The sequence below is a fragment of the Emys orbicularis genome, chromosome 4, assembly GCF_028017835.1.
Source record: "Emys orbicularis isolate rEmyOrb1 chromosome 4, rEmyOrb1.hap1, whole genome shotgun sequence".
NCBI lineage: Eukaryota > Metazoa > Chordata > Testudines > Emydidae > Emys > Emys orbicularis.
In genome coordinates this window covers 77,287,920-77,314,294 of record NC_088686.1, presented here as the reverse complement: position 1 = coordinate 77,314,294, position 26,375 = coordinate 77,287,920, and the positions used below count along the sequence as shown (strand labels likewise).

The window sequence follows — 26,375 nt, the reverse complement described above, 5'->3', positions numbered from 1 at the left end:
CCTTACTTCCACGCTGGTACATTGATTCAGCGCTAACTGAGAGAACAGAACTATCCACACAGCTGGGATACAGCACCCTACAGTTAAAGTACATATTGTAACAGAATAGATGGTTTTAGCATCTCCATGAGTCTTGTGCGGGCTTTTCCTCCATCTTGTTCAGAATTTTGGCTCTTGCTTATTAATTAAGCAGCAATCTTCTGTAGGCCAGGGAACAAACTGTGAATAATACTGGTTTAAAGTGACCAAATGTGGTGGAGATTGGGTAATTGCTTAAGTATTCCAGAGCTATGGACAGTATGATTATATTTTTAGCCCCTTGAATGCCTTGTCCCCAGGCATGTCTCTTAAAGGTGAGCCCGCTGTTTGCAATGGAGTGGCAGGACAAGCAGGGAGCTCATAGGGACAAAGCAATATCTCTTTGATGATACCCCTTCTGTATCCCAAGACATGGAAAGGGGTGTAAATAATTACACTTAAGCCATGCCAAATCTCAAAAGCACAAGAGAAAGGTGATGGTGAGTTAGTGGGCCAGTGAAGAGAAAGTCATTCAGTCCTGAGATGATGTAGTACCTGGCAGCCTTCTGGGCTGCTCTTCTAAGCAGTGCTGGTAACTAAGATTGGGTTTCAGTATGGCACCTCCGCATCAAACCCAAACTGCTGGTGAAACAATCCTATGTAATTTACTCAGTCTCATCTGCTTCCTGGAACATAATCAGAATATCCAACACCTGCTCATTTCAGAAATGAGTCTATTTCTAAGCAGAAAGGATGGCAGTAAGTAGAAGGATTTGTGGCAATTCATTGGCAATAACCGGATAGAACACCGTCAGTGATTTTTCTGAATTGTGGGATGGATCTCCTGTTCTGTTCATTCCCTCTGGAGCCCCTGGCATTGGCCACTGTTGGAAGACAAGATACTGGGCTAGATGGACCTTTGGTCTGACCCAGTATGGCCGTTCTTATGTCCATGCATATGAGAGAGAGAGAGGAGAGCTCCCCCAAGAACACTGGGAGAAAGAGGGATACACTACTTACACATATAGATTTGGGATAAGAAACCTTGAAGCTTTCATGTTTTCAATGGCTTTTAGCAACCCTAAATCCAAGATATCAAAGACTCCATCAACGAAGGAACAGGAAGGAATCCAGACACAGGGTTTGGCAGTGCTCACTTCAAAGGCTGGGTATGTACAGTACACTATCAGGAGAATACCTCTGCTTCTTTGCCTCTCTCGCTCTTTTTATATGATCATCTCTCTCTCTCCATCTTTCTCTGTTTTTCTCTGTGTTCGTCTACTGTCTTTTTACGTTTCTGCCTCTTTTTCCCTTCACGTAGCTTCTCTCTCTTTCATATCTCAGGAATCAATTTATTTTTGCTCTCTTTGTTCCATACGGCCACCTAAAGCAATATGGAAAACATTGACTGCAAAATGGACACAACTATTGCAGAGACCACCACCCCAATGGGGGCTTTGGTGAGGAAGGTTTGTGGACGGGTCAGAAACCTGGGACTGAGTTATAACCTTTTGGCCCATCTATTTCCATTACTTGTTTTTTTCACAGGAATAGGGACAGATTTTAAGTATATACCAGGTGGAAATGATAACGTGTGTGTTAGCATCTCTAATTTGGTGAGGTCGAACCATGCAGAGAGCCCAGTCGCTTCCACTAGAGAAGCTTGGCTACCATATTCTGAGATGGGAGAAGGCCTGAGTTTTGAGCCTGAACTCTACGTTCCCAAGAGGAGCTCAGAAATCCAGTGTTTCTGAAAAGAGACTTACGGTGGCAAAAACGAACAAAGGGGGGTTGTGCCCTTGTTTCATTTTGTATTCATAGAAAAATTCTTCTTGTACGTATTAACCTTAGAAATGTTAATCTGCGCTTCCTGGTTTTGCTGGCGGTCTCTGTGGCAGAGGTAGACACAGACAGGGAGATCTCTCTCTGCCATTAATTGAAGGGCTAGAGGTGTTAAACCTTTAACAAAGAGAGCTTTTCTTCTAAACGGTTTGTCAAGTGTTTGATTTTAAAAATGTTAATAAAAAGACAAAGTGGTTTGAACACTGTGAATAAAACTCACTTCCCCTCTTACCATAGAAGGGAAACCTGATTAAGTAGGCTGTATACCTGCTAGCTCTCCAGTCATCTATAGAGTCTTCAAGGGAAAGCAGGGTAGATAAGACCTGAACATATAAAATAAAAAATAAGCAGAAAACTAACTAAATAAATAAAAATCAGGCCTTCTTTCTCCGTCATAAAGCAGTAAATAATAGTGCAAGCACATTTTTTCCCTTTTCAGATCACCTTTAAATATAACACATACAAAAGCCTATCTGAGAGTCCCCATTTATTTTCACCAGCGGCTTTTCAGTGTCAGAATCTTGTCCTTGTAGAAGTTAGAGGTCTGTTGGGGACATGCATTCCATCCCTAGGAGAGCGTTCAGGACTGACTCTTCCCTACAATGTAGGCTCCAGGACTTTGCCTGGTCTAGCTTGAGAGAGTCCTTGTGGCAGGAAACCCGAAAAAGGCAGTGTTCATAACAGAATGCTGTGATTGGTCATTTTGTGGATGGGTGTGGTTCACATTCCTGCAAGATGAAATATAACTTGGCTTACTCCTCCTGACTCAGAGACCTCCCAGTATGAAAGGCAGTTGGCTGGTCATGACAGCGATTGCATGGCTACATATGAAGTTGGTGCCACATGGCTATCTGCCTCCTGGGGTTCCTCAGCATCTCCTCCCAGTGGTTCCTCTCTGTGCCTGTGGCATGCAGACCCAGGCTGCACTTGCCCAGTGATTGGCTCTGCCCCAGGCCGTCTTGGCTTAGCATTTCTAGCTCCACGCTGGAGGCGCGTAGCAGCTCATGGGGCACTTCAAACATGATCATCTCATTCCAGACTGGGTTGATCTTGTGTTTTGCACGCTTTGTCTGCTTCTTCTTCAGTTTCAGAGACTGGTGCTTCAGGGTGACCTTGACAGATACATCTGCATGGGAAATGAAGGAAAGAAAGACACCACAGTGATGAGCACAGCACAGGACAGGCAGAAAGTCATTAAAAGAGAATCTGAACTAATGACTATAGACCAAAGGAAAAGCATATGAGCAACTTCTAATTGTTTTCTCTCTTAAATTTATTTTAGTTATTTTTGCTTTTTAATCCCAGTTTATTAAGCCCAAGATGCCCAGGAAGATGTTATAAAATAGCAGATGCTACAATCTATTCAGACGGAGATCAGCATCTGAATCTAGAACACTCCTTTGGAGTTCAGGGAAGTTTAAAGCCAAGGCTTTTGTGTACCCTGGGATAGAGCTGAAGGCCAGAGATGGAATTTAGGACACAGATATGGATTCTGAACACCTCCAAAGTTTGGGGTTTCCATCCAGTATTCCATCCACAAAAGCAATGGGTCCCATTTCCCTACATGGAAAGAACCTGCAATGGGAAAAGGAAACTGCTGAATTCTAATATGAATTCTTTTGCCAGAGTGGACATGGTTTGTCCCATGTTGAAAGAATCCTATGGATTCCTTCCTCAACCTACAGATCCCATGAGATCACAGGAGGCAAGAAGGATTCACAGTGATGACCTTTGCCTCCCTTCTACCACCTGGCTATACAGGTCTTGCAGGTGCATGCTTCCAAAGACTTTCCCACTCTTCCCATAAGGGGATGTGGTCGGACGTTCTGCAGTGCAGAGGATGAAGCAGTGCAAGTTAACGTAGCCTCAGGGTTGCAGGTTGGAGGGAAGTCTTGGAAGAATATAACTGACTCCCTTTCCCTACCCTACTCCTTGAAGGCTTTCAGATGGGTCAAGGGCAAGAAAGGATCATTATACACAAGCAGAACTCCTTCTTTCACAGGAGAGTGTGGCGAAGCATCTGAAACTGCTGTGCACTGCTTAGCAATATAGTAGCAGGGCTGCTGGCTCTTGCTGAAACCCCTCTGCTCCACCCTCTCCTTGCCTGTCCTGAAACCACACCACAAAATGCAGTCTTTGCCACCATTGATTTCTATCTGTAATTAGACCATTAATGGTCGTAGAATGATACAGTTGAAATGAATAGGCAGGTGAATATATGACTATGTACTGTGTATCTAGTATATGACTAGGGTTTCTAGATATGGGGACGAGGGGCATTAGGTTAGATTGACTGTATTGTAGGGTGACCAGATGTCCCGATTTTATAGGGACAGTCCCGATTTTGGGGTCTTTTTCTTATATAGGCTCCTATTAACCCCTCCACCCCCTGTCCCTATTTTTCACACTTGCTGTCTGGTCACCCTACTGTATTGACTCACCATAAATCAGATCACCCTGGTTCCATTGTGTCCTATAGAAATTTGCCCAGTTCCCCTATTGCTGTTCTTCACTCACCTTTTCCCAGGAGATCTTTCAGCTGTTTGGAATGGAGGTTCTTGGCTTTTATGAGCACCACAAGCAGGCGGTTTGCTGCTGGCAGATAGCTGATGGAGAGGAGTATCTCCCCATAGCCTGCATCTGACTCCTAGAGTCAAGAAGAAAAGCATGAAAGAAAGGCAAATTCAAAATCCAGTCTTGTCCATACCATTGAGCAATGTGGTGCCAAAGATCAATGAGAAACTCTCAAATGCAGCAAGTCACGTTGTCTCTGGATCCTAGCCCTATTACACAAGGATCCCCAGTTAGACTAGTTGAGGTCTGATGGAACGAAGCAGAGAGGAGGCTCTTGGACAGAACTCAGCTGAAAGGAAGTTCACAGTAGTGCTCTCCTCACTGATTCACCTGACTGTGTGGGTTAACCCTTGCATAGCTGCTGGAAAATAACTGTTTCCTAACAGCAGCATCATTAAGTGGGACATTTACTCGAGAGAATGGAGAGTCAGGATGTAACTGATATAGTATGCTGGGCAGTACCAGAAAGATTTAAAAAGAGAAATTTAGCTGCATCCTTTAGCCTTTATTCTTTTCTGACAGATTATCCCGCAGCTGCCTTTCCAGTTAATTCATGTCTCTTGCTTTGATTATTTCCGTTGGTGGTAATTTGTTCCTTATATCAGCTACCCTTTGTGTGAGGACATTCTGTCTAAACTTTAAGTCCTGGCTTTAAATAATCCAGATGGGCTATCCCCAGGGAAAGAGAAGAAAATGCCCCTGGGTACCACAACACTAACTTACACTCATACACCGAATGAACCAGAGCTAGTCACTTAAGCTTGGAAGGGTATTTTAAAAATATATGTATAAAATCAGCACTTGTGCCATTTGTTTTGCCAAATCTGAGAGTGATTCCTTCTATTTTCCCAAGCTCTAGTTCAGATGTGGGCAAACTACGGCCCGTGGGCCACATCCGGCCCGTGGGACCGTCCTGCCCAGCTCTTGAGCTCCCGGCCGGGGAGCCTAGTCCCCGGCCCCTGTCCCGCTGTCCCCCCATCCCCTGCAGCCATGCCACCGGGCAGGCCGTGCTCTGGCCCACCACTGCCGCTGGGCAGCGTGGGGAGCGCAGCAAGCTCTGGCCGGGTGTCGCGGCTGCGAGTTCCTGCTGCTGGTAAGGGGGTGGGGAGCGGGGGGGTTGGGTAAGGGAGCGGGGGGCCCTGGGGGCAGTCAGGGAGGAGGGGGCGGTTGGATGGGGCGGAGGTTCTGGGGGGGTGGTCAGGGGATGGGGATATGGATAGGGGTTGGGAGGGCAGTCAGGGAGCAGGGGGGTTGAATAAGGGGGTGGGATCCTGGGGGGCAGTTAGGGGTGGAGGTCCCGGGAGGGGGTGGTCAGGGGATGAGGAGCAGAGGGCGGTTGGATAGGGGGTGGGAGTCCTGGCGGGTGGTCAGGGGACGAGGAGCAGAGGGCGGTTGGATAGGGGGTGGGAGTCCCGGGGGTGTTGTCAGGGGACGGGGGTGTGGATAGAGGTCGGGGCAGTCAGGCGACAGGGAGCAGGGGGATTCGATAGGGGGCGGGGGTCCCGGGAGGGGGTGGTGAGCGGACAAAGAGTGGGGGGGGTGGATGGGTTGGGGGTTCTAAGGGGGGCAGTCAGGGGGCGGGAAGTGGGAGGGGGCAGATAGGGGGCGGGGGCCAGGCTCTTTGGGGAGGCACAGCCTTCCCTACCCAGACCTACATACAGTTGCGCAACCCCGATGGGGCCCTTGAGCCAAAAAGTTTGCCCACCCCTGCTCTAGTTTCTTTAAGGTAGATGCCCTGAATGAGCAAGGTATTCCTTTTCTGCCATTAGTGATTGGCTTTAGCCTTCTCACCTTCCTCTTTCTCTCTCTCTTCCCCGCCCCCATGTATACCTGTAGGCAGAACAAGTGGAAAATAATCACGCTGACAACTGATCTTTCCTTTGAAAATGACATTGTTTTCTGGTGGGGAGTCAGAGGAGTGAAAGAGAGAGAATGTGTGTGTGCACAGAGATATGAAAGGGGGAAGCAAAGGGGAAGTAATCATTCACTCAAGTAGCACCAGCTTGTGACAGAACCCCCATTTTAATGTGAGTTTAATGGTCCAGAAAGGTCCTTGAAAGCCACTGTTCAATTAAGTGGATTCCCTTTGGACTTCCCAACAAAGACTAGAATCTTTAGGAGAGAGATCCCTTATCCAGGCCTTTTTTGTGCCTTCCTCTCTCAGTTCTAAGTAGGCTATAAATATTTCAGATTAAGTTTTCTGCTTGCTGGCTGCTGTGGATGTGAACAGACATTCATTAACAACAGATTTACTCTCTAGAAAATGTTGCTCTCATAACTATCTGGTTGGAATGACTCATACACAAACCAGCCAAGAAGTCATTACCAGGGAAACTCCAAACTCAGATTAAGCAAAGTCCTCAGAGGAGCCAATGTAAATCTTTTTCATGAACTCGGGTAAGGTGCGCAGGCAGCACTGAAAACCTTGTACTCATCCACCTTCTGAAAAAAGTGTCCTAAATCTAAATTAATCTAAAGAGAGGCAGTAGCCATGGATTCTAATCAGACTCTTGACAATGGCTATGTCTTCACTGAAAATATTATGTATTTACACATGAAGATAGCTCTCTTAATGTAAAATCCCACTGGAGATAAGACACAGGTGGCTCTCACCTCAGCGTAACTAGTTGAGGTACCTCCACTAGCTACATCTAGGAAAAAACTGCTGTTACTTGTCTCCACTAGGATTTCATATCAAGAGAGCTATCTATCTCAACGTAAACACAGATATACACACACTCCCGCCCCCCACCCCCAGTAAAGACATAGCCAATGACTTGCTCTGCAGCATTGGGGACTGACTATTTGGCTATCCAAGTATTTTATACAAAATAGAACAGTTTTGACAGAAAAGACTGAGAAAGCCCTATCCCAAAATACCCTACACCACTGCAATAAGGACACTCTCCTAAAATGTGGGAGACCCAATTTCAAATCCCTGCTCCAGTGAAACCTCCTCCTCTGGCTGTTTTGTGAATCTAGTTCTTCATTTCCTTTGCTTTTAATGTTATAAGGTACCTGGAAATTAAATGAAACAGTTTGTTTCAGGTTGAATGAAATTTTGGTTGACTTTTTTGATTCATCAAAATTCTTCTGAATTTTTGGATTTGGTTCAGGTAGAACCAATTATTTTTTCAATTTTTCAAAACTGCAGTGAACTAAAAAAAAATCACTTATTTGCCGGACTCTAATAACTACCTGCCACATCAACGCACCCTGAGGTTTCATCAGTTAATAATGTGTGTGAAGCACTTTGAGATCTTGAGATGGAAAGTGCTATGGAAGCAGAGAGCATTAAACGAGTGGGAGGGGAGGAGGACACGACTAGTGGTACCAGTCTAACATCTGAAGTTTTCATAATGTGGTGAACATTGTTCTGAACCAGCGGCAGCACTCTACACGTTTCCGAAGAGCAATGACATCACCTGGCCAATTGTGAGCGCCCGTCTCCGTTCTTATATTTGTGTAGGAGTATTCCAGAGAGGGTGGGTTTGACATTTTTGCAGCTCATGGCTTTTCAAGGAAATCTCAGACTTTAAACAAATCCCAGCAACATTGCTCCTGGATGTACGCTGACAAAAATAGCTCCTATCTCTGATCCTCTCTCTCTTGCTCCCTCATTCCCTCCCGCCCTGGCTCTCAATTAATGATTCATGACTTGTATTTAAGCTGGCTGTGTAATGATTGGTTCGCCCAGGTCCCTGATGACGCAAATACAGCTTTCACTGCACATCTTTCAGCTCAAACTGGGGCACTGTTCATAGCCACTGTTAATGTTAACCTACTCCTCGCGGGTTAGAAAAGGAATCAGTCTTGCCTTATCAAGTGAATGGCTGTAAAGACGAACCATGGCAGAAGGGACAATATGTCTAGGGTCCTGTCATCTTGAAGATGTATTGGTGTCTCCTAATCCTATATACAGGGAGCTTCTTGGCACCTTTTGTATAATGGCTACTGGAGCAGATTTTGGCCTCGTCTCTATGGAAAAGCTTTTTCGGTATAGCCTAAGGTGTGAATGTAGACCAATACAATTATACTGATCTAATCCCCTGTGTAAACACTCTTATTCCAGTAGAAGTGTGGCTTGGGTGGGTTAAGTTAAACCAAAAAAAGCCACTCTTATACTGGAACAAGTGTGTCCACATGGGGGGTGGGGGAGGCGGGGTTCTACCAATGTAATTGGTGAAATTTTCCCCTGTAGCCAAGGCCATAAACACCATCTGCTAAACTGATCCAAGCCATCCATATATTCCTACCATCCATCTGTCTATCTCAGGGTTTTCTATAGTGCTCATCACTGTAGTATCTGAGTACTGTCCAGGTAAATTAGCATTGTGGGAAACTGGTGATGCAGATTCCAAGTTCTATGATTCAAGTCAAGTCACTGTGCAGTCCTCAGGTATTACAAGGCCAGATGATTACTTATTTCAGTGTTCAGCAACACTGTCAGTAATGCTTGTCCCTTGCTGTGTTGTTTGCTCTGTCTAGAACCCGGGTTCTGTCTCAATCCTGTCTCTATTTGATCCTGGTGCTCGGGGTTTACTTTTTTAAAAATTCACAAGTGCTCAAAATTCATGCGGTACTCAAAAAAACCAAAATATAATAGCACTGCCTAGATTAATGCAAGATAGAGGCAGATGTTGTTTCCAACATGCAGCTCCACTCAATCCTAACTTGCAGCACTCTCTGTATTCCATTGCTTGCCACACCCTCCCCACAGCTCTGCAATGCATCTCCATGCTGAGGTTTTAGTTGGGGGCTGTAGGTGATGGCTTGTGGTGTTCTGTTACTTTCTTTACCCAGAAGTCATACTACAGGACAGGCCCACCAAAGAAAGTAACAGAACACCACTAGCCATCACCTACAGCCCCCAACTAAAACCTCTCCAGCGCATCATCAAGGGTCTACAGCCTATCCTGAAGGACGATCCCTCTCTCTCTCTCTCAGATCTTGGGAGACAGACCAGTCCTCGCTTACAGACAGCCCCCCAACCTGAAGCAAATACTCACCAGCAACCACACACCAAACAACAATAACACCAACCCGGGAACCAACCCCTGCAACAAACCCCGTTGCCAACTCTGTCTGTATATCTATTCAAGGGACACCATCATAGGACCCAACCACATCAGCTACACCATCAAGGGCTCATTCACCTGCACATCTACCAATGTGATATATGCCATCATGTGCCAGCAATGCCCCTCTGCCATATACATTGGCCAAACCGGACAGTCTCTACGCAAAAGAATAAATGGACACAAATCAGATGACATGAATTGTAGCATTCAAAAACCAGTAGGCGAGCACTTCAATCTCCCTGGACACTCAATAACAGACTTAAAAGTGGCCATTCTTCAACAAAAAAAATTCAAAAACAGACTGCAACAAGAAACTGCAGAACTGGAATTAATTTGCAAACTTGACACCATCAAATTAGACCTGAATAAAGACTGGAAGTGGCTGGGTCACTAGAAAAAAAAAATTTCCTCTGTTGATACTCACACCTTCTTGTTAACTGCTGGGAATGGGCCACATCCACCTTGATTGAATTGGCCTCGTTAGCACTGACCCCCCCCACACACTTGGTAAGGCAACTCGGATCTTTTCATGTGCTGTATATTTATACCTGCTTTCTGTATTTTCCACTCCATGCATCTGATGAAGTGGGTTATAGCCCATGAAAGCTTATGCCCAAATAAATTTGTTAGTCTCTAAGGTGCCACAAGGACTGCTTGTTGTTTTTACTGTAGTTCAATGATTGATTATCAGGTAACACAAAGAGAAGGAAGGGATGTGTAGGTGCTGGGAGCTATAAGGTTAGGAGCTGAGTTGGAGCACTTTGATTACTTGCTGAAATGGTCAGATATTGAGTTGTGCCGCTGATCTTTTGAAGTCTTTGGAGTTGTGGAGGCTCATCACCACCACTCAGAATCTGGCCCAGTGTAAATGCAGACCTGGTTATTACATGCCCATTGAAATACAGTCCTATTGAAATAAGCGTCTCTAACTTTGGAAACTAACTTGTTATATTGCCTGAGCTACTGATAAGTATTGACATGATACCTTCTCCGGGGTCTTCAGTTTCTCCCACTGGGCCATTCTGAAGGGTTCCCCCACATTAGCCAGGCTCAGTTTAATTTCCCCAACAATGCTGTGCCTAGAGAACCTGTCACAGTTCCTCAAGGTGAGAGTCAGCATCCCTTCTAGCACCTCCTCCTCGGCTAACGAGAACAGCAGAGCTTCCTCCCAGATGATGTGGTGCATTTTCTTCTTCAGCACTGTCTGGGTCTCTGTGGTGCCAGACTTGCTCACCAAGGTGCCCAGGATGTAGTAGTCACAGCCAGCATCCTGGTCCCCTATCATGCTTCCATGCATAGCTGGAGGACAAGGAGAGGGAAGGTTGCATTAAAAGAAACATCCTACCACAAGGGCTAGGTATGCAAAGGCAGAAGGTTGTGGGGCCTTTGCCTGTCTCACTATAGTCATAAAATGAAATCCAAGATGTTGCTAAAACCTGCTGTTCCTTCTAACTAGCACTGGAGAGACCAAAGTCCAGGGCCCAGTGTTATTTATTTTTCCTTCAACATGCCCAAGAATATTATTGTCTTTGTCCTTCAGCAAATGCACAAGGATATTGTTATTGTCTGGGAGATTTTGCATCACACTCAAGTAAACGTGCATCATTCAAGGGCACTGAACCAGTAGCCTGAGAAGACACAACATGAGATATTCGGGGGGGAAAGGGGGGATTTTAATTTATCTTCACACTGGATCAGAAAGAGAGCCTCATATAAAATGCATTAAAAGGACTTGGTCAGTCACAGAAGGTAGAGGTGTACAAGGCTGCTTAGCACATCTGGTCCATCCCCCAGGGACCAGTGCAGTATGTCCCTAAAGTTCATTCCCAAGTGTTTTGTCCAGACTTTTTGAAATGGCTTCTTTGGGAGACCATTCCACAGTCTAATTGCTTAGTGTTAGGATTTTCCTCCTGATATTCAGCCCCAGATTTTCCTATTCTTTATTTCATCCCGAGGCTGAAAGGTCTCAAATGAAAAATGTACATAAAATATCATTTCACACGTTCCATGAACAGTGACGAACCTATCAGCCCTCCAGGCCAAGGGCTGCAGCAACGTCTCTACTCCTCAGCTGGGTAATGTAGCAACAAGGCCTCTTTGTTACCGCAAAAGTCAGCGTGCATATCTGTTAGTGGAAAGCTGCCCTTCTGCCCACTGGCTCAGCAGCTGTGAGCGGGCAAGTCTTTGATACCCAGGAGACTCCTTGGTCTCGTTAAGAGAGTAGAGCTCCTGCTGAGCTGACAGGGAGAGTACAACATGCGTATGAGCGCTCACTGAACATGCACGTCAACCTCAGAAACTCAAGGCTGTGGACTTGTTGCAGGCAGCTTGCCCAGGATGGTGGCTGCAATTTAACACCCTTCAGTCCTTGCTTGGGAAGGTGATAGTACAAGTTCCCCCCGAAAACCAGCCCAGCTATCTCTGCATTACTCACTCAGCTCTGCTTTATACTCCCAGGAGGACTGTGACTAGCAAGGAGAGGGTTAACAGCTTTCTATCTCTGAGTAGTAAGGAGGCTCCCTCAACTGTCCGTCCTTAGTGAGATTGCCAGAGAGCCCAGCCACATGGCTAGGCTCAGCTGGAGGGAGTTACCTTATCCACAGGGTATATAAGAGGAATGTGATTTAAACATCCCTTCCTCCAACTTGACCTGAGTAAGAGAGTTGTTGTATGTAGGGTGTTAGACCTTTCTTTTGATAGTCTAGCTGTGGGAAGCTGTGTAGATTTTCCTGTCACTTACGTGAATCATAAATCCATGTGCTTGTTTGTCCTTCATCTGGATTTGCTTTACAGGACCAGACAGAAGGGCTAAACAAAAAAAAAATGTTTGGCTGGAGGGGTGGGAGGAGGAGGAAGGGGATGTTGAGCCTGTCACCTCATTGGGCGCATCGCCTTAAAACAACAGTAAGAGAGAAGGATCCTTATCTGCCCACCTCTAACATGGGTAGAATAGGACAAACTCCTTCTGATTCCTTCATACTGCCTTTGAACCGCAGGAGCTGTTGCTAAACCATGGTGCATTATTTTCAAGCAGTGAAATCTCTTGGCAATTCTAGTTTGAAAGCCCCATAGCCAATAAAATGTCTCTCGGTTCTGTGGGGACATGTTGATTATTATATGGGAAATTAAATACTTTGAGTCAGAAGATATCTTGGATCTTTCAAATAAAGGCTTGTTTATATAAAGTATGCAGGATGGGGAGCCACTTACCTTCAAGAAAGGCCACACACAGCTCAGCTTTCTGTCGATCATACCCAAGGGAATAGCGGAGTTCAGGGACCTGGTTACAGCTGGCTGCTTTCTCAGGGTTCAGGTGCTCAGTGACACACACATCCTTTACTGCACCTGGAACTGAAGTAGCCCAGTTAACAAGGCTTCATTCCTCATCAAGCCAAATTCACCACCTGGCTTCACTGACTCTGTTCTGTAGCGCTGCCCTCCCCGTCTCACTTTCCACCTCCTTCCAGATGTGGACAGACTTCACTTTCTGTGTGCTACCTGGGCTTTAGGAAGCCAACCATACATCTCACCCCATTACCCACCCATGGTAACGACACATGTTCTTGCTCTTGGATTTCTTTTTCACATATTCCCTGAATTAGATTGTAAGTTTTTGGGAGTAAGGACTTCACAGCTGACTCTGATTCCACTTACATAACTAATTTTACTAAAGCTATTGGAATGAATCCTTTTTAGGGGATCCTCTTTCCCACACAGAAGGAAACTGTTACCTTAATTCCCACAGTGCCTGGCTAGGTAGAAAGTAGTGAAGCTGTTTGGATGGGGGTATATATTAGGTTAATTACCTCAAGTAAAGTAACAGGCAGGACTGAAAAGGAAGCCACAGTATTTTATTGTCAGACACTGGTGCATGCAGTATCAGTTTGGATCAGGTGCCAGAAGGCAGCAATGGTAGGGGGCTGGGACTTATTCCCCAAGCAAATGCCAGTCAGAATCAAAATCAGTGTGACATGGTATACAGAGGAGAAAGCAAACAGTTCTTGTTTTATTTTAATAACACTTGACCTATGGAATCAGGCACAGCAGGAAGCCAGAGCACTTGTGGAGTTGGTAGTGCACAGAGATTAGTGCATTGATACACACACCTCAAGCTCTGGTGCCAGCCTATGTGCAGCCAGCTTGCTTTAGCAGCCCAGTCCTATTGCCTTCCTTCTGACTCTGTGGGCTGATGCTTAAATGCTCACCGCCTCCTCCTTTCCCAGTGAGGAGGGGTTGGGAGAGTGGCCCTCTGCCCAGAAAGAGACCGAGAAACTGTCAAGTGATTTTTCAAATTAAAAATAAATCTCTATATAAACCATGCACAGAGTGCATTGTTCCCACTGGAAAATCCCCAGGAAGACTGTATTAATGTTATAGCCACCTGGATCAATTGTGCAGTTAAAAAGGCAGTTCAGGAAGTAAAATCAATATGGGCACAGAACCATTACAAGCATGAAATGCTGCCAGATGCAAACAGTTAGAATTAGACTCTCTAAGGTCAGACGACTCTGGATTTAAAACTATTCAGGGCACTGGTGTGTGCCTCTGCTTCACTAATGGAACCCCCTGATGGGCTCCATCTTGACTTTATCTTAATCAACCACATTTAAAATGATGGTGGACAGAGCAAGCCTCAGGTGGTTTGCCAACTGAGCACATTTGTGATGGGATCATTGAGAGAGAGAAGAACTATGGAGTCCCAAATGGTCATTTTTACATCTACCATTCTGATTATAACTGCATTTTAATCCTGTGTACAAGTCCTATGTTGCTTATCAGGCACCTGGGCATTGGAGCGGTGGTCACCAGTCTGAAGGGGAAATGGTTCCACTGGACTTGGAAATGCTCCTACCATTTTGAGGGAGAACAAATAACTCCTCATTGACTTGTATCTTCATTCTGTTCTGATCCTGAACTTCATCTTTTCCTCTAGTTGGCTCTTCAGTTGTCTTCAAGGCATAATCCACGTAGTTAACAATTTCTGGGGCAGTCACGACTGGCTTTGGGCCATAGATGTTGGGAAACTTCAGGAGGGGCCGAGGCTGGATGGGTTCAGTAGTCTTCTTAATGCTGAACTGAAATAAAGAGCCTGTTCATTATTCTGTATAGATTAGACTAGTGCTACCAACTTGCCCAAGACCAGCTGAGCCCAGACCAAGGGAAAAAATGATCTATCCAATCATTCCTATTGCCATTGTTACATGGCTGATCTACCATGAAGAGATCTCCTTGCCAAACCTGTTGCCCAGTTTCTCAGTTTGCGTCCTCTTCAGACTCACCCCTCAACACATATTTGTTTGCAATAGAAAAGGGAAACTTTCCCATTTGTCGATTTCCTGCCCCACTTCACAGTAGCAATACGCCCCTACTTTATATGTCTATGCCAATTCCTCACTAGGCTCAGAGGCTGTGAATGGAGCTGGGTCTGTGCTGTGACTGATGTCTGGCTTCCTTTGGATCACACAATCAGGCAGACTAGTGCTCACACTGCCTCCTTGGGAAGGTGTAATATGCATTTCCCACAGGTTTGCCAGCCACAGCCTGACAGTCACACCTCCCCACATGTTTTGGGATGTCCAGTGCCATTGGCAGTGCTGTGTTACTTCTCCTGTCATTGGACTCAGGAAACACATGGACTGGGATTGTGACTGCCCCTAGAAGTGAGAAGGCTTATTGCATCCTCACAAGGCCAGACCTAAGAGTCTACTGTTCTTTCAACAACATACTCTGCAAATATTGAATCTTATTATCTCTGTGTTCAGGACAGCAATGGAAAAACTTCTTTCCTGTCCCCATCTACAGCCAACTATCTAAACATCTGTTCCCTGCTTCTGAACATTCATTTACCCTCTCTCATCTAAATATTTCCTGTGGTTGGAGTTATCTGCTGACTATATCCTAATGCTTAGCCTCTGAGTGGCTTTATCCTAACTTCAGTAGGAATTTTGCAATCAGATTGCTGGCTGTTGTGAAACTAAGTTAATGGAGTGACAGCTAAATTGAGCCAGGAAAGCAAGCAGTGAAATAACTTCATACAAGCAGCAAAGGAAATATATGTAATGTTTCCTATAAAGAAAATTGCTGTGAAACTGCTTAAAGGGTAACTGGCTCAAGAGGAGGTCCAGGGGCAAACCTGGGGAATGGTGATCCAGTGGATTGTCAATAAGTAAATTGCAGTAGCTTTAAAAATACATAGAGTCCATGGTGAGAGGCAGTGTGGTCTAATGGATAGCGCACTGGACTAAAAGTCAGAAAGCCTAGATTGTATTCTAATCTCTGTCACTAACCAACTGTGTAACCTTGGGCAAATAACATTATCTCTCTGAGCTTCTGTTTCCTCTCCCACCTGTTGTCCATCTTCTCTATTTAGACTGTAAGCTCTTTAGGTCAGGTAATGGTTCTTACTATGCATTTGTCATGTCTAGTACAATGGGGCTGTGATCTTGACTGGGATCTCCAGGTGCTATTGTAATATAAATAATAACAGTTTGGCAGTAAGGATTTTGAACTCAAGATAGGCCTGAGTCACAACGTTCAGGCCTTGGTTTCAGAACTGTTCAGATCTTGTTTTTTTGTTTTGCTGAGTACACAGAGAGGGGCCAGTTGCAAAGTTTGGAGTGGGGTCAGGTCCATCTCAGTTTTAGATCAACAGGCCCTGCCTTTCTCTCAAAGCTTCATGGGAAAATATTATCAATACTGTCCTCTGTAGGATGGTTTTTTTCCATTTCTCTTGGAATCATCAGGCATTGGCTACTGATTCTGGTTTATACCTCACCCAGCACCATAGTGTCTGAGCACTTTCCAGGGAACAAACAAGATGACAGCATCAACAAATTAAGGTAAAAGTTCCTTGATTAGCTGGTCTGACATTTTGGTCTGAGAGGTCAGAGTTCATTTTATGGTTTCAGTCCCATGCTGGTTCACAAGAATCAACACAGAGTACAGAAGGATAGTACGAAAAGCACAACAATGAACTCAGAGCTGTGGGATTGTTGCTATAGCTCACCCAACATAGGAACCCTTCATTGATAAGGCGAGGCAGGTAAAAAATCTGTCAATGGGACATTGAATTCCATCCCCACCTACACTCTAAATGTAAATCCCAGCTATGTGAAATTTAAATCACTCTGTGTGAACATATATTTGGATTTGTCCATGGAAAAAACAGAGACTGAATAGGAGCTACCCCAACTCTGATCAGTTTGCTTTTGTGCTTCTAAAGCATTTAGAGGATCTTGTGTGAACAGTGCTGGAGAAGTGGAAAAGACTATTTTATTGTGAGCATGCTGTGGTGGAAGGATCTCTTGTCCCATTAACTGCCAAGCTATTTCATTTTACATTTAGACTGAAAGAGAGAGAGTGAGCAAGACAATATTCTTAATTGTAATTAATGTTTTCCCATTAGTTACTTTGATTCATATTAATAGTGAATGTGGATGGTACCATGGGAGAAGCAGTCTCTTGAGTTAGAGCCTTTTGCTCCCAGATTCCATGTCCTTAGGGAATATTCCCATTTCTCAAGGAGTAGCTCAATAGAGCAAAAAGAATAATGTAGTTTGGTTTTTAACCACACTCTGCATGTGATGCCCACAGAATCATAGTGTCATAGCCATTAGCAATGGAAGAGTCCTATTAGGTCATTGCCTCTATCTCCCCAGGTAGCCAGTGCAGGATTGTTCACCATAGTCCACTATCCATGTTCTCTCCACTCTAGTTTATGACCTCTGGTCTATACTCTTAGAGAGAAATTCACCCCTCTGATGAGGACCAGCCCTGGTGTCACGGAGTAAGGGGGGACTCAGGGCCCTGCACCCCCGGCTTCCTGCGATTCACCATGACTCTCAGCCAGCCAGTAAAGCAGAAGGTTTATTTAGACGACGGGAATACAGTCCGAGACAGGTCTTGCAGGCACAGACAACAGGATACCCCTCAGTTAGGTCCATCTTGGGGTCCTTGGGCACCCCAAGCCCCCTCCAGAGGTCAGAGCCCTCCCTGCCTCCAGCCTCCTCACCAGCTAGCTTCCCCGAGTCTGCCTTCAGCGACCCCTCCCACAGCCTTTGTTCAGTTTCCCGGGCAAAGGTGTCACCTCGCCCCAGCCCCCTCCTGGGTTCTCATGTTACAGGCTCAGGTATTTCCCTTCAGTCATTCTCCCATCCCCCAATGGAGACCATCCTAGCCACACTCCCCTGTCAGCACTTACAGATCACAGTAAGAACAGTCCCAGTTCGTCACATCTCCCCCCTTCGAGACCGAACTGAGCGGGGTCACTTTAGCCAGTGACCCGGGGAAGTTCGAACCTACCCCCGTTCCCATGGATGCCCCAGCATCCCTCCCATTCCTGGGTGAGAATTACACCAGGCCCCTCCAGTTTCACTCCCCCCCTTAGGTCGGGGGTGCTCGAGGGCATTTGCAGTTCGCATGGGGGAAGGGTTATGCGGCCTGTGCCCTTTTCCCACCCCAATACCCCTGGGGTTCCAACTGGGCTGCGGTCTTCTCCCAGCGCTCCAGTCTGGAGGTCTGTGCTTCGGGCTCTCTTGGTTCAGAGCCCCCCTTTTAACCTTGGCCACCCTCTGGAAAGGCTCCTCTATGCTGGGCAAGGGTCCTAAAGCCGTTTTCCCCTTGTCCCGGGCCTTTCTTCCCCTCTGACAGGGGTCACAGGATCGGCAGTACTGCCGGACAGTAACAAAGACCCCAGGCCAGTAAAAGCTCCGTAGCAGCCTCTGCTGGGTACACCAGGTTCCCTGGTGCCCTGAGAGCGGGGTGTCATGGGCCCGGTACAGCAGCTGGCGGCGATACTTCTGGGGTACCACCAGCTGCCTCCTGAACCCCCCTGACTCCATTTTCCCTGGGGGAGCCCATTCTCGGTACAGGAACCCCTTCTCCCACAGGAACCTTTTCCGGCCACCTCTCCCCATGGCCTGTACCGCACCGAGGTCGGCCAGGTCCCTTATCTTCCGTAAGGAGGGGTCTTTCTGCACCTCGGCCTGGAACTCAGCAGCTGGGACAGGGATGGCCACCTGCTCTCTCTTGCCGGCTGGGTCTGAGGCCGCAGCCTCCCTGAGCCGTGTCCCTGGGCGTTCCCTCCCCACCAGGTTAGGGTCCTGCGCCTCGGGCAAGGCACCCTCCCCAATGCCAGGGCGCAGTGCCCCTCGCCGGCTCTGACTGCGGGTCACAACCAGTGCACTTGGTGGGTTGCTTGACCAGTCCTCCAGGTCCCCCCCCCATCAACACCTCAGTGGGCAAATACGGGTGCACCCCCACATCCTTGGGGCCCTCCTTGGCCCCCCACTTCAGGTGTACCCTCGCCACGGGCACTTTGACTGGTGTCCCGCCCACCCCCGTCAGGGTCAGGTAGGTGTTGGGCACCACCTGATCTGGGGGCACCACCTCGGGCCGGGCCAGCGTCACCTCTGCGCCCGTATCCCAGTATCCATCGACCTTCCTCCCATCCACCTCCAGGGGAACGAGGTACTCTTTCCGGAGGGACCGCCCCGCGCCCACCGTATAAACCAAAAACCCTGAGTCTGGAGCATCCCGCCCCGCAGAGGAGCAGGCCTGGAGCTCTCCTCCCTCCTTAGCAGGTGGTACTCTGCCAGCCCCCCTTCCCTGGGAGTGCTGCCTCTCGCCCGGCTGGGTCTCTACCCAGTCAACCCTCTGTGGGTTTGGTCTGCTCAGTCTGTCCCTGAGCCTGGGGCACTGGGCCCGTATGTGACCTCTTTGGTCACAGTGATAGCAGACCATGTCCCAGGGGTCCCCTCGAGTGGGTTGGATGGACCTGACGCTGGATCTTCCCCTTTGGTGGGGTTTCTCCGCATTTTCCCGCTGGGATGGCCCATGGTGACTCTCGCTCTGCGTTGAGGTGGGACTGTTCCTTTGGGACTCCTCCCTGCCAGCCCCTGACCGGCTCTTTACAAACTCATCGGCCAGCCGGCCTGCATGTCGCGGGTTCTCTGGCTTTTTGTCCACCAACCACAGCCTCAGGTCGGATGGGCACCGCTCATACAGTTGCTCCAGTACCAGCAGTTTAACCAGGTCCTCCTTTGTCCGGGCCCCAGCAGCCCACTTGCTGGCGTATCCTTCCATGCGGACGGCTAGTTGCAGATATGAGATCTCCGGGGTTTTATCCTGACTCCGGAACCTTTCCCGGTACATCTCAGAAGTCAGCCCAAACTCACGTAGCAGGGCCTTTTTGAATAGTTCATAGTCCCCTTTTTCCGCCTCTTCTAGTTGGCGGTACAAGGCCAAGGCTTTGGGGTCCAGTAAGGGGGTGAGAGCCCGGAGTTTGTCTGCAGGATCAACCTGGTGCAGCTCGCAGGCCGTCTCAAAGGCATCCAGGAAGTCATCCATGTCCTCCCCCTCCTTGCGTGGGGCCATGATGCACTTATCAAAGCTTCGTGCAGTCCTGGGTCCCCCCTCACTCACCGCAGCCGGGGGCTCGCGGCCCTTCAGCCTCGCCAGCTCCAGTTCATGATGCCTCTGTTTCTCTTTCTCCTCCCGTTCATGCTGTCTCTGCTGTTCACGATCCTCCAGCTCTCTCAGTTTTAGCTCTATCTCCCATTCCAGCCCATTCCGCTCCACGGATGCCGAGCGTCGCCGGGAGGATCCCCTGCTGGCCGGGGGGGTCACTGCGCCCTCGGTATTTGCTGGGCTCCTCCCCACCCTTCCCCTAGGCGTAGGAAGGAGGGGTCTCTGGAAGCCCTCAGCAGCCGGCTGACCACTCCCAGCTGGGACAGACACTGGGGCCTGCGCTGCATCTGCCAGGCTGCTTCCCTCAGAGACAGGGATCAGTTCATTCGCGCGATCTCCCTTCTCCAGCTGGGCAATGAGCTGTTCTTTGGTGAGCCTCCCAATGTGCACCCCCCTCTGCTTGCACAGCTCCACCAGGTCGCTCTTAAGCCGCTTGGCATACATCTTCCTGCTGGCCGCTCACAGGCCTGGGTGCTCACCGCTCCCCACAGTTTCCAGGGAGACCCCTAGTGTGCCAGCCCTTCTCGAGGTCACCACCTCTCTGCCAGGGTCGAGCTGCAGACTCCTCCCCCCCTGGGACCACTCGCTGCGATCCCCCGGGGGACCCTGTTACTGCAAAAGTCCTTCTCTCTGGTCACACACTCCCAGGGGTGATAACCGTCTCTCTCTGACTCCTCAGCACGCCTGGTCCCCGTCAATCCCCCTTCGTTTTACTTCTCCCCAGTCACTTACTGCAGGAAGCGCCGTCCACGGGGTGCAGTACATCCCACCGCTGCCACCAGTTGTCACGGAGTAAGGGGGGACTCAGGGCCCTGCACCCCCGGCTTCCTGCGATTCACCATGACTCTCAGCCAGCCAGTAAAGCAGAAGGTTTATTTAGACGACGGGAATACAGTCCGAGACAGGTCTTGCAGGCACAGACAACAGGATACCCCTCAGTTAGGTCCATCTTGGGGTCCTTGGGCACCCCAAGCCCCCTCCAGAGGTCAGAGCCCTCCCTGCCTCCAGCCTCCTCACCAGCTAGCTTCCCCGAGTCTGCCTTCAGCGACCCCTCCCACAGCCTTTGTTCAGTTTCCCGGGCAAAGGTGTCACCTCGCCCCAGCCCCCTCCTGGGTTCTCATGTTACAGGCTCAGGTATTTCCCTTCAGTCATTCTCCCATCCCCCAATGGAGACCATCCTAGCCACACTCCCCTGTCAGCACTTACAGATCACAGTAAGAACAGTCCCAGTTCGTCACACCTGGCCATAAGTGGGACTTGCACAGTGAGTAAGCCTGTTGCTGGCAAAAAGGAGGGAGTGGGATTTCACCCTTAGAGATTTAAACCTCAGTTCTGAAATACTTAAACTCCTTGAAATAACAGGTTCAAATCCCAGCATGGTCAGGTCAGACTTTCCTCTTCCTAAAGTAAATCAATTGTGTTCTGTGCAGTGGGCAGGACCCTTTGGGCAATATCTTGCAAAACAAGGTCCCATGCTCTGGGGGTTGTGACCAACATCTCCTCTCCCTTCTCTCTTATACAAAGAGTGCTCTGCAGTAGCTATCCACCCGGCTGCTGCCCTCCAGACCATAGGTGGCTGCATTTCAGTGGTGTAAGTCTGTACTATGCGAAGCAGCTGAGGAACTTTTGAGATGAAAGATGCAATACAAATATGAAGTATTGTTATTACTATCACTTCCCCTGCTTGCTAAAAGCCAGACACTTAGTCAGGAAATCCATCAGCACACAACAACTGACAGCTCCACTGGGTTTACATAATACGTTAGTCTGTCTGCTCTTCAGAATTAGAGATGGGAGACATATGCAAACCAGTGGGGACCAATCCACCCCCTCCTCCAACTGCATCTGCCTCTGTTTATTGTTCATGCTGCCAGCTCTGCTTCGCAAGTGCTGGCAGCTGATACTCTTACTGAGCATTGCCCGCGGAAAGTCCCTTTTACAAATCAAACTACAGCAGTCTCAAATAAAGTGAAGAGCAAGAGAGCTGAATCCATTCTGTATGAAATAAGACCAAATTAGATAGGACGCTGCTCTTGACCCTTCTGTGTTCCTCCTTGACATCATTAAAACGCTGGCCTAGATTATTTCCTTGGCTGATCTTGTATCTGACTCACAAGCAATACAAGCTTGTGGTAGTTACTGTGTCCCATGCTCTGAGGCTTTTTCAAAGTGACAATATAAAAGCCACCTCGTTTTACTTGTTCTGTAGATATATCTTTGTTTGCACAAGACCCAATCCTGTTTATAGGTGCTTTTCAGAACCCTGGGCCTTTTCTATACAGCAAACATAGAGCTTGTCTACACAGCTCCGGCAAAGTGCACTAGTGAGGTGTGATTTGTAGAGCACTCTAACTGCCCCATGTAGACCCAGCTGGCGCACCCTAGGAGGTAACTAGTTCATGTTGATGTAGTCCCATTTCAAACAATGTTAGGTTAATGTTAAAGAAAACAACACAACAGTGTATCCAATATAGTCTAGCTTCCTCTCTCTTTGTCATCTCTGTGTATCAGAATCCCCTGATATTGACAAGCCTCAATAATAAAGTGTTCCAAGCACTGGCTAGGACATACAGTGTATTACAGTAGCTTTCTGTTAATGGACAACAACAACAAAAAAGACAGGACTGTTCATAATAACAGACACAGGTGATGTACAGCACTTCACAGACAAACTAGATTTGAAGATTTACAATGGTGTAATGGTGAATATGGAGTACTTTTAAATCAGAGGCATTTTAGGGAGTGCATGTTGCTGGCAATAGGTTCCTTTTAATTTGGAAAGAACTAGCAAACATATGGAATATGGGAACTAGGGACATTTTGCACCTTCAGTGACAGAATGCTCTGTTCATCTTGCAGACATCATCTTTATGGAATTCTTGCAAAAAAAAATATTAGATACTAACCACAATAACTAACTGATGATCAAAACACTATTACCCTGGAGCACTAGGAGGAGACTAATGTTGTACTAAGAGCTGGGTGAATAATTTAACAAGATATTGGTCACATACTATATTAAAATATTGCAAGCTTTGCTAAATTAATAAATATTACGAGAGCCTGAACCTATGAGGTTCTGAGCACCCTGAGCACAGTTTGATTTCAGTGGTAGATCTAAATGCACTTCAGTGGTAGATGAGAATGCTTAGCAATTTGCAGGATGGGACCCTAAGGGAGAAGCTACAGAAACGTATTAACACTTTCCAAAGGCTTTTCTTAAAGTCTGTCTCAAGAGGCTATTCAGGAAAGTTGATTACTCCAAGGGTGAAGTCGTATGAAGAATTAAAAATTGGTTTAGAGCTAAAACAATAAATAGTAGCATTAGAAAAGAAATTGTCTTTGTGTGAAGAAGTGGATAATGGAGTGCTCTGTGGATAGTGCTGCTCAATATATTAACAGTCTGGAAACAGGTGAAAGTGATGCATAATAAAGGTTTGCAATGAAATTTTTCACAGCAGCCTTGGGGCATGGGCACCCAATTCCCATACATTTTTAATTGTAAACTTTGAAAATCTCAGGCTTGTTGTAGTATTGTATCAAAGAGTAAACTGGAAAAATCAGCAGATAATAATCTATTAGGTTAGCCAAAGCTAATGAGAAACCCGAGGAGGACCTAGGAAACTGGGCAACACATTAACAGGTGAAATTCAGAATAATTACAGGCAAATCTCCATTGGAAAACACACTCTACCCTACTCACTGAGGGCTTCAGAAATAGCTGTAATGTCTAGGGGGAAAGATCTAAGTAAGGGTATCTACTCAATACCTAGTGGCAGTCCAAAAGAATCAATAATATGGAAACCTGGTGCCATTATATGTGTATACCACAAATGTTATCATCTTTGAGAGACAAGATGGGTGAGGTAATATCTTTTATTGGATTGACTTCCGTTGGTGAAAGAGACAAGCTTTCGAGCTACACACAGCTCAGGTGACCTGAATAAGAGCTCTGTGTAGCTCGAAAGCTTGTCTCTTTCACCAATGGAAGTCAATCCAATAAAAGATATTACCTCATCCACCTTGTGTCTCTAATATCCTGGGGCCAACATGGCTACAACACTGCAAATAATCAGCTTTGGCCATCTTGTCTCAAAACAACTGCGGCAGAAATATGGTGAGACTGGGACTATTTACTTTGGAAAGAAAAAGAGAATCCATTACACAGGGACTGAGTATGCACTAATGAATGGCACAGAGAAAGCCAATTAGGACTCTTACTGCAGTTTTCAGTGATACAAAAATAATAGAGCAGTCCATGTAATTTAAAGGCAAATGAATAAAGACTTTGTGATACAATGTATCATCAGCTATTGGAACTAGCTGATGTAGCATATTATTAAGGCTTAGTAAGAATGAGAAAAAAATCATTAGACCCGTATAAATGAGAATCGCGTCTACAGTAACATGAGCTAAGGTAAAACTTTCAGTGACCATCAGGCTTTATGTTTCAGACCTGAGGTCATAATCAGCCAAGGGAAAAAAGTTTTTAAAAAACAATTCTCCCCAAGGTTCAGTATTGAGTAGTCCATAACTAGGTGCATCAGGGAAGTGTTACACTTTACTGCTGATGCATCTGGCCACTGACAGGACACAGGAGTAAATGGACCGTCAGTCTATTCCAGCCTGACAGTCCCTATGCTCCTATTTTGATTGAATCCTTTGAGCAATTAAGTCAGATCACCAGGGATATCTGGCATTTGCAGCACTTCAAAACGGCTGTTATAGTAAGTGTAAAGGAAAAGAAAAAGCAGGTCACAGTAGGCATGGTGAGAAAGTAGACTCTCCGCAGTTAAGGTTGTTACTAGATTTATATTATAAACCTAATTTTAACCTCATGTCTTAACTTTCCTAAAACTTCATCCATTTCACATGTGGAGGAGGATTGTTTTCATAATAAACCAGCTGTTTACATAGAAGCCTTTCCACTATACTGCAGTAGCCATAGGTGTATGTGTGTGCAGAGAGAGAGAGATTATAAAAGATTCTGACCCTACTGATATTCTGCTCCTACTCTGCACACAACTATGTTCTGACTGCTTCTTAGTAGAGTCCAGGTTTCTGTTCTAGCTAAATGATTTCCCCTGGGATCTAGCCTGACAATTCGAGTGGAATTTCAAATCTTGTTTTTCTGTATTTTTGCCACCAGGAGCTTTCTCTTTGGTAAAATGACAGCTGAGCTGACTGTTGCTTTGTGCATTTTGCAGGTCACCTGAGTCTCCCCTCCCCCACTGAAATGTTGCTACATCCTGAATCCTGCAAACAAATAGGATGTGATAAATCACCCACCACAGTCTGGCATGGATTTTGCATTCCTGCCATCTACACTTACAGAAAAGTGGCACAGTAAATTAGAGAAGGTGGTTTACCTGCTGGACTGGCTGAAGCATACTGGGCTTAGCATTTTCAGTGTCCATGTCTTGGTCCTTTCCCGAGAGTCCTTTCCTAGGTCGCCTGCATTTGCACAAGCAGGTCAGACCGCAGAGGGCAAGGATGCTAGTTGCAGTCCCCAAGGTGGCACCCAGAGCTATAACTGGGACAGACAAAACCATTGTTTCAGGCTGCACAGATGTTACACAAGAATCATGCGATTCTTCTTCTCAAGCAGTATGTATTTCATTCATTCCCTTTCAGAGTTTAGCCTGGTTTCATTCACTTTGAAGTAGGAAAAAGAGCCTCAATAACAGCAGGGAAAAGAAGTGACTGAAGAGAGAAATAAATTATCCCAGGTTTGCCAGGCAATGAAGCAGCCTCTCCAACCTGCTGATGGAGTTTCTGGTTTTATGTTCCTGGCCAGGCAGGGAAAAGCAGAAGTAGTAGTGGCTGTGGTGCCTGCAATCCCTTTACAGCCGCAAGCAGGCAGTTTTTATTGAAGCTTGTTTTCCAGCTCCACTGGGAAAAGTCTGATGTGTGATAGAGGGAAGACGTCAGCAGAAAGGGGTGGGGCCTGAAGGCTAACCCACAGAGAGGTTCAAGTGTTGGATCAGCTCTTTAGCAGGATTTGGGAGGGCTGGGTTTTTAATTCTCAGTGGGGGGGGGGGGGGAGGGAGGATTGGGTTAGGGGTTTTTTTACTTAAAGTTAATGTAGTGGTTGATGAAAGCTGCCAACCTGACAGCTCTGGAGACTGGCACAATGAACTCTCTACAATAAGGGCAAAGCTTGTTTGTGCGGGAGACAGAAGTTCTTCTCAGGGGCCAGCCCGAGACAGTAGAATGGACTACCCCAGGAACCAAGGGCCACCATAAACCTCAGCACCTTCTTCTCCAAGTGCAAAGCACATTTGTTTGACCTGTCTGCTTTAACATAAATACATCCATCCTGTGTGTGTGTGTGTGTCTGTCTGTATATATATTATATTTTATTTTATTTTTATTTTTATATATATATATAAA

General features: G+C 46.7%; 1 protein-coding gene across 2 annotated transcripts; it reads right to left on the bottom strand.

Moving 5' to 3' along the window:
- Positions 1-2,681: 2,681 nt before the first annotated feature.
- On the bottom strand, positions 2,682-25,534 carry SYT13 (synaptotagmin 13). 2 transcript variants are annotated; one of them, XM_065404359.1, is made up of 6 exons: positions 25,352-25,534; positions 14,368-14,590; positions 12,726-12,866; positions 10,501-10,814; positions 4,378-4,507; positions 2,682-2,986 (listed from the first exon to the last, which is right to left on the bottom strand). In XM_065404359.1, exons 1-6 carry the CDS (start codon positions 25,532-25,534, stop codon positions 2,682-2,684), a joined length of 1,296 nt encoding a protein of 431 aa, XP_065260431.1. The 2 variants fall into 2 exon arrangements, with proteins under 2 accessions (XP_065260431.1, XP_065260432.1); XM_065404360.1 differs by having other exon boundaries at positions 12,726-12,860.
- Positions 25,535-26,375: the final 841 nt, after the last annotated feature.

Excerpts from the sequence above, each read along its gene's own strand:
- SYT13 (XM_065404359.1), bottom strand. The coding sequence starts at position 25,534 with ATGGTTTTGTCTGTCCCAGTTATAGCTCTGGGTGCCACCTTGGGGACT. Across the intron at positions 10,815-12,725 it reads GTGTGTGGCCTTTCTTGAAG|CTATGCATGGAAGCATGATA; the intron begins GTAAGTGGCTCC and ends CTTGTCCTCCAG. Across the intron at positions 2,987-4,377 it reads GAAAGATCTCCTGGGAAAAG|ATGTATCTGTCAAGGTCACC; the intron begins GTGAGTGAAGAA and ends TTTCCCATGCAG.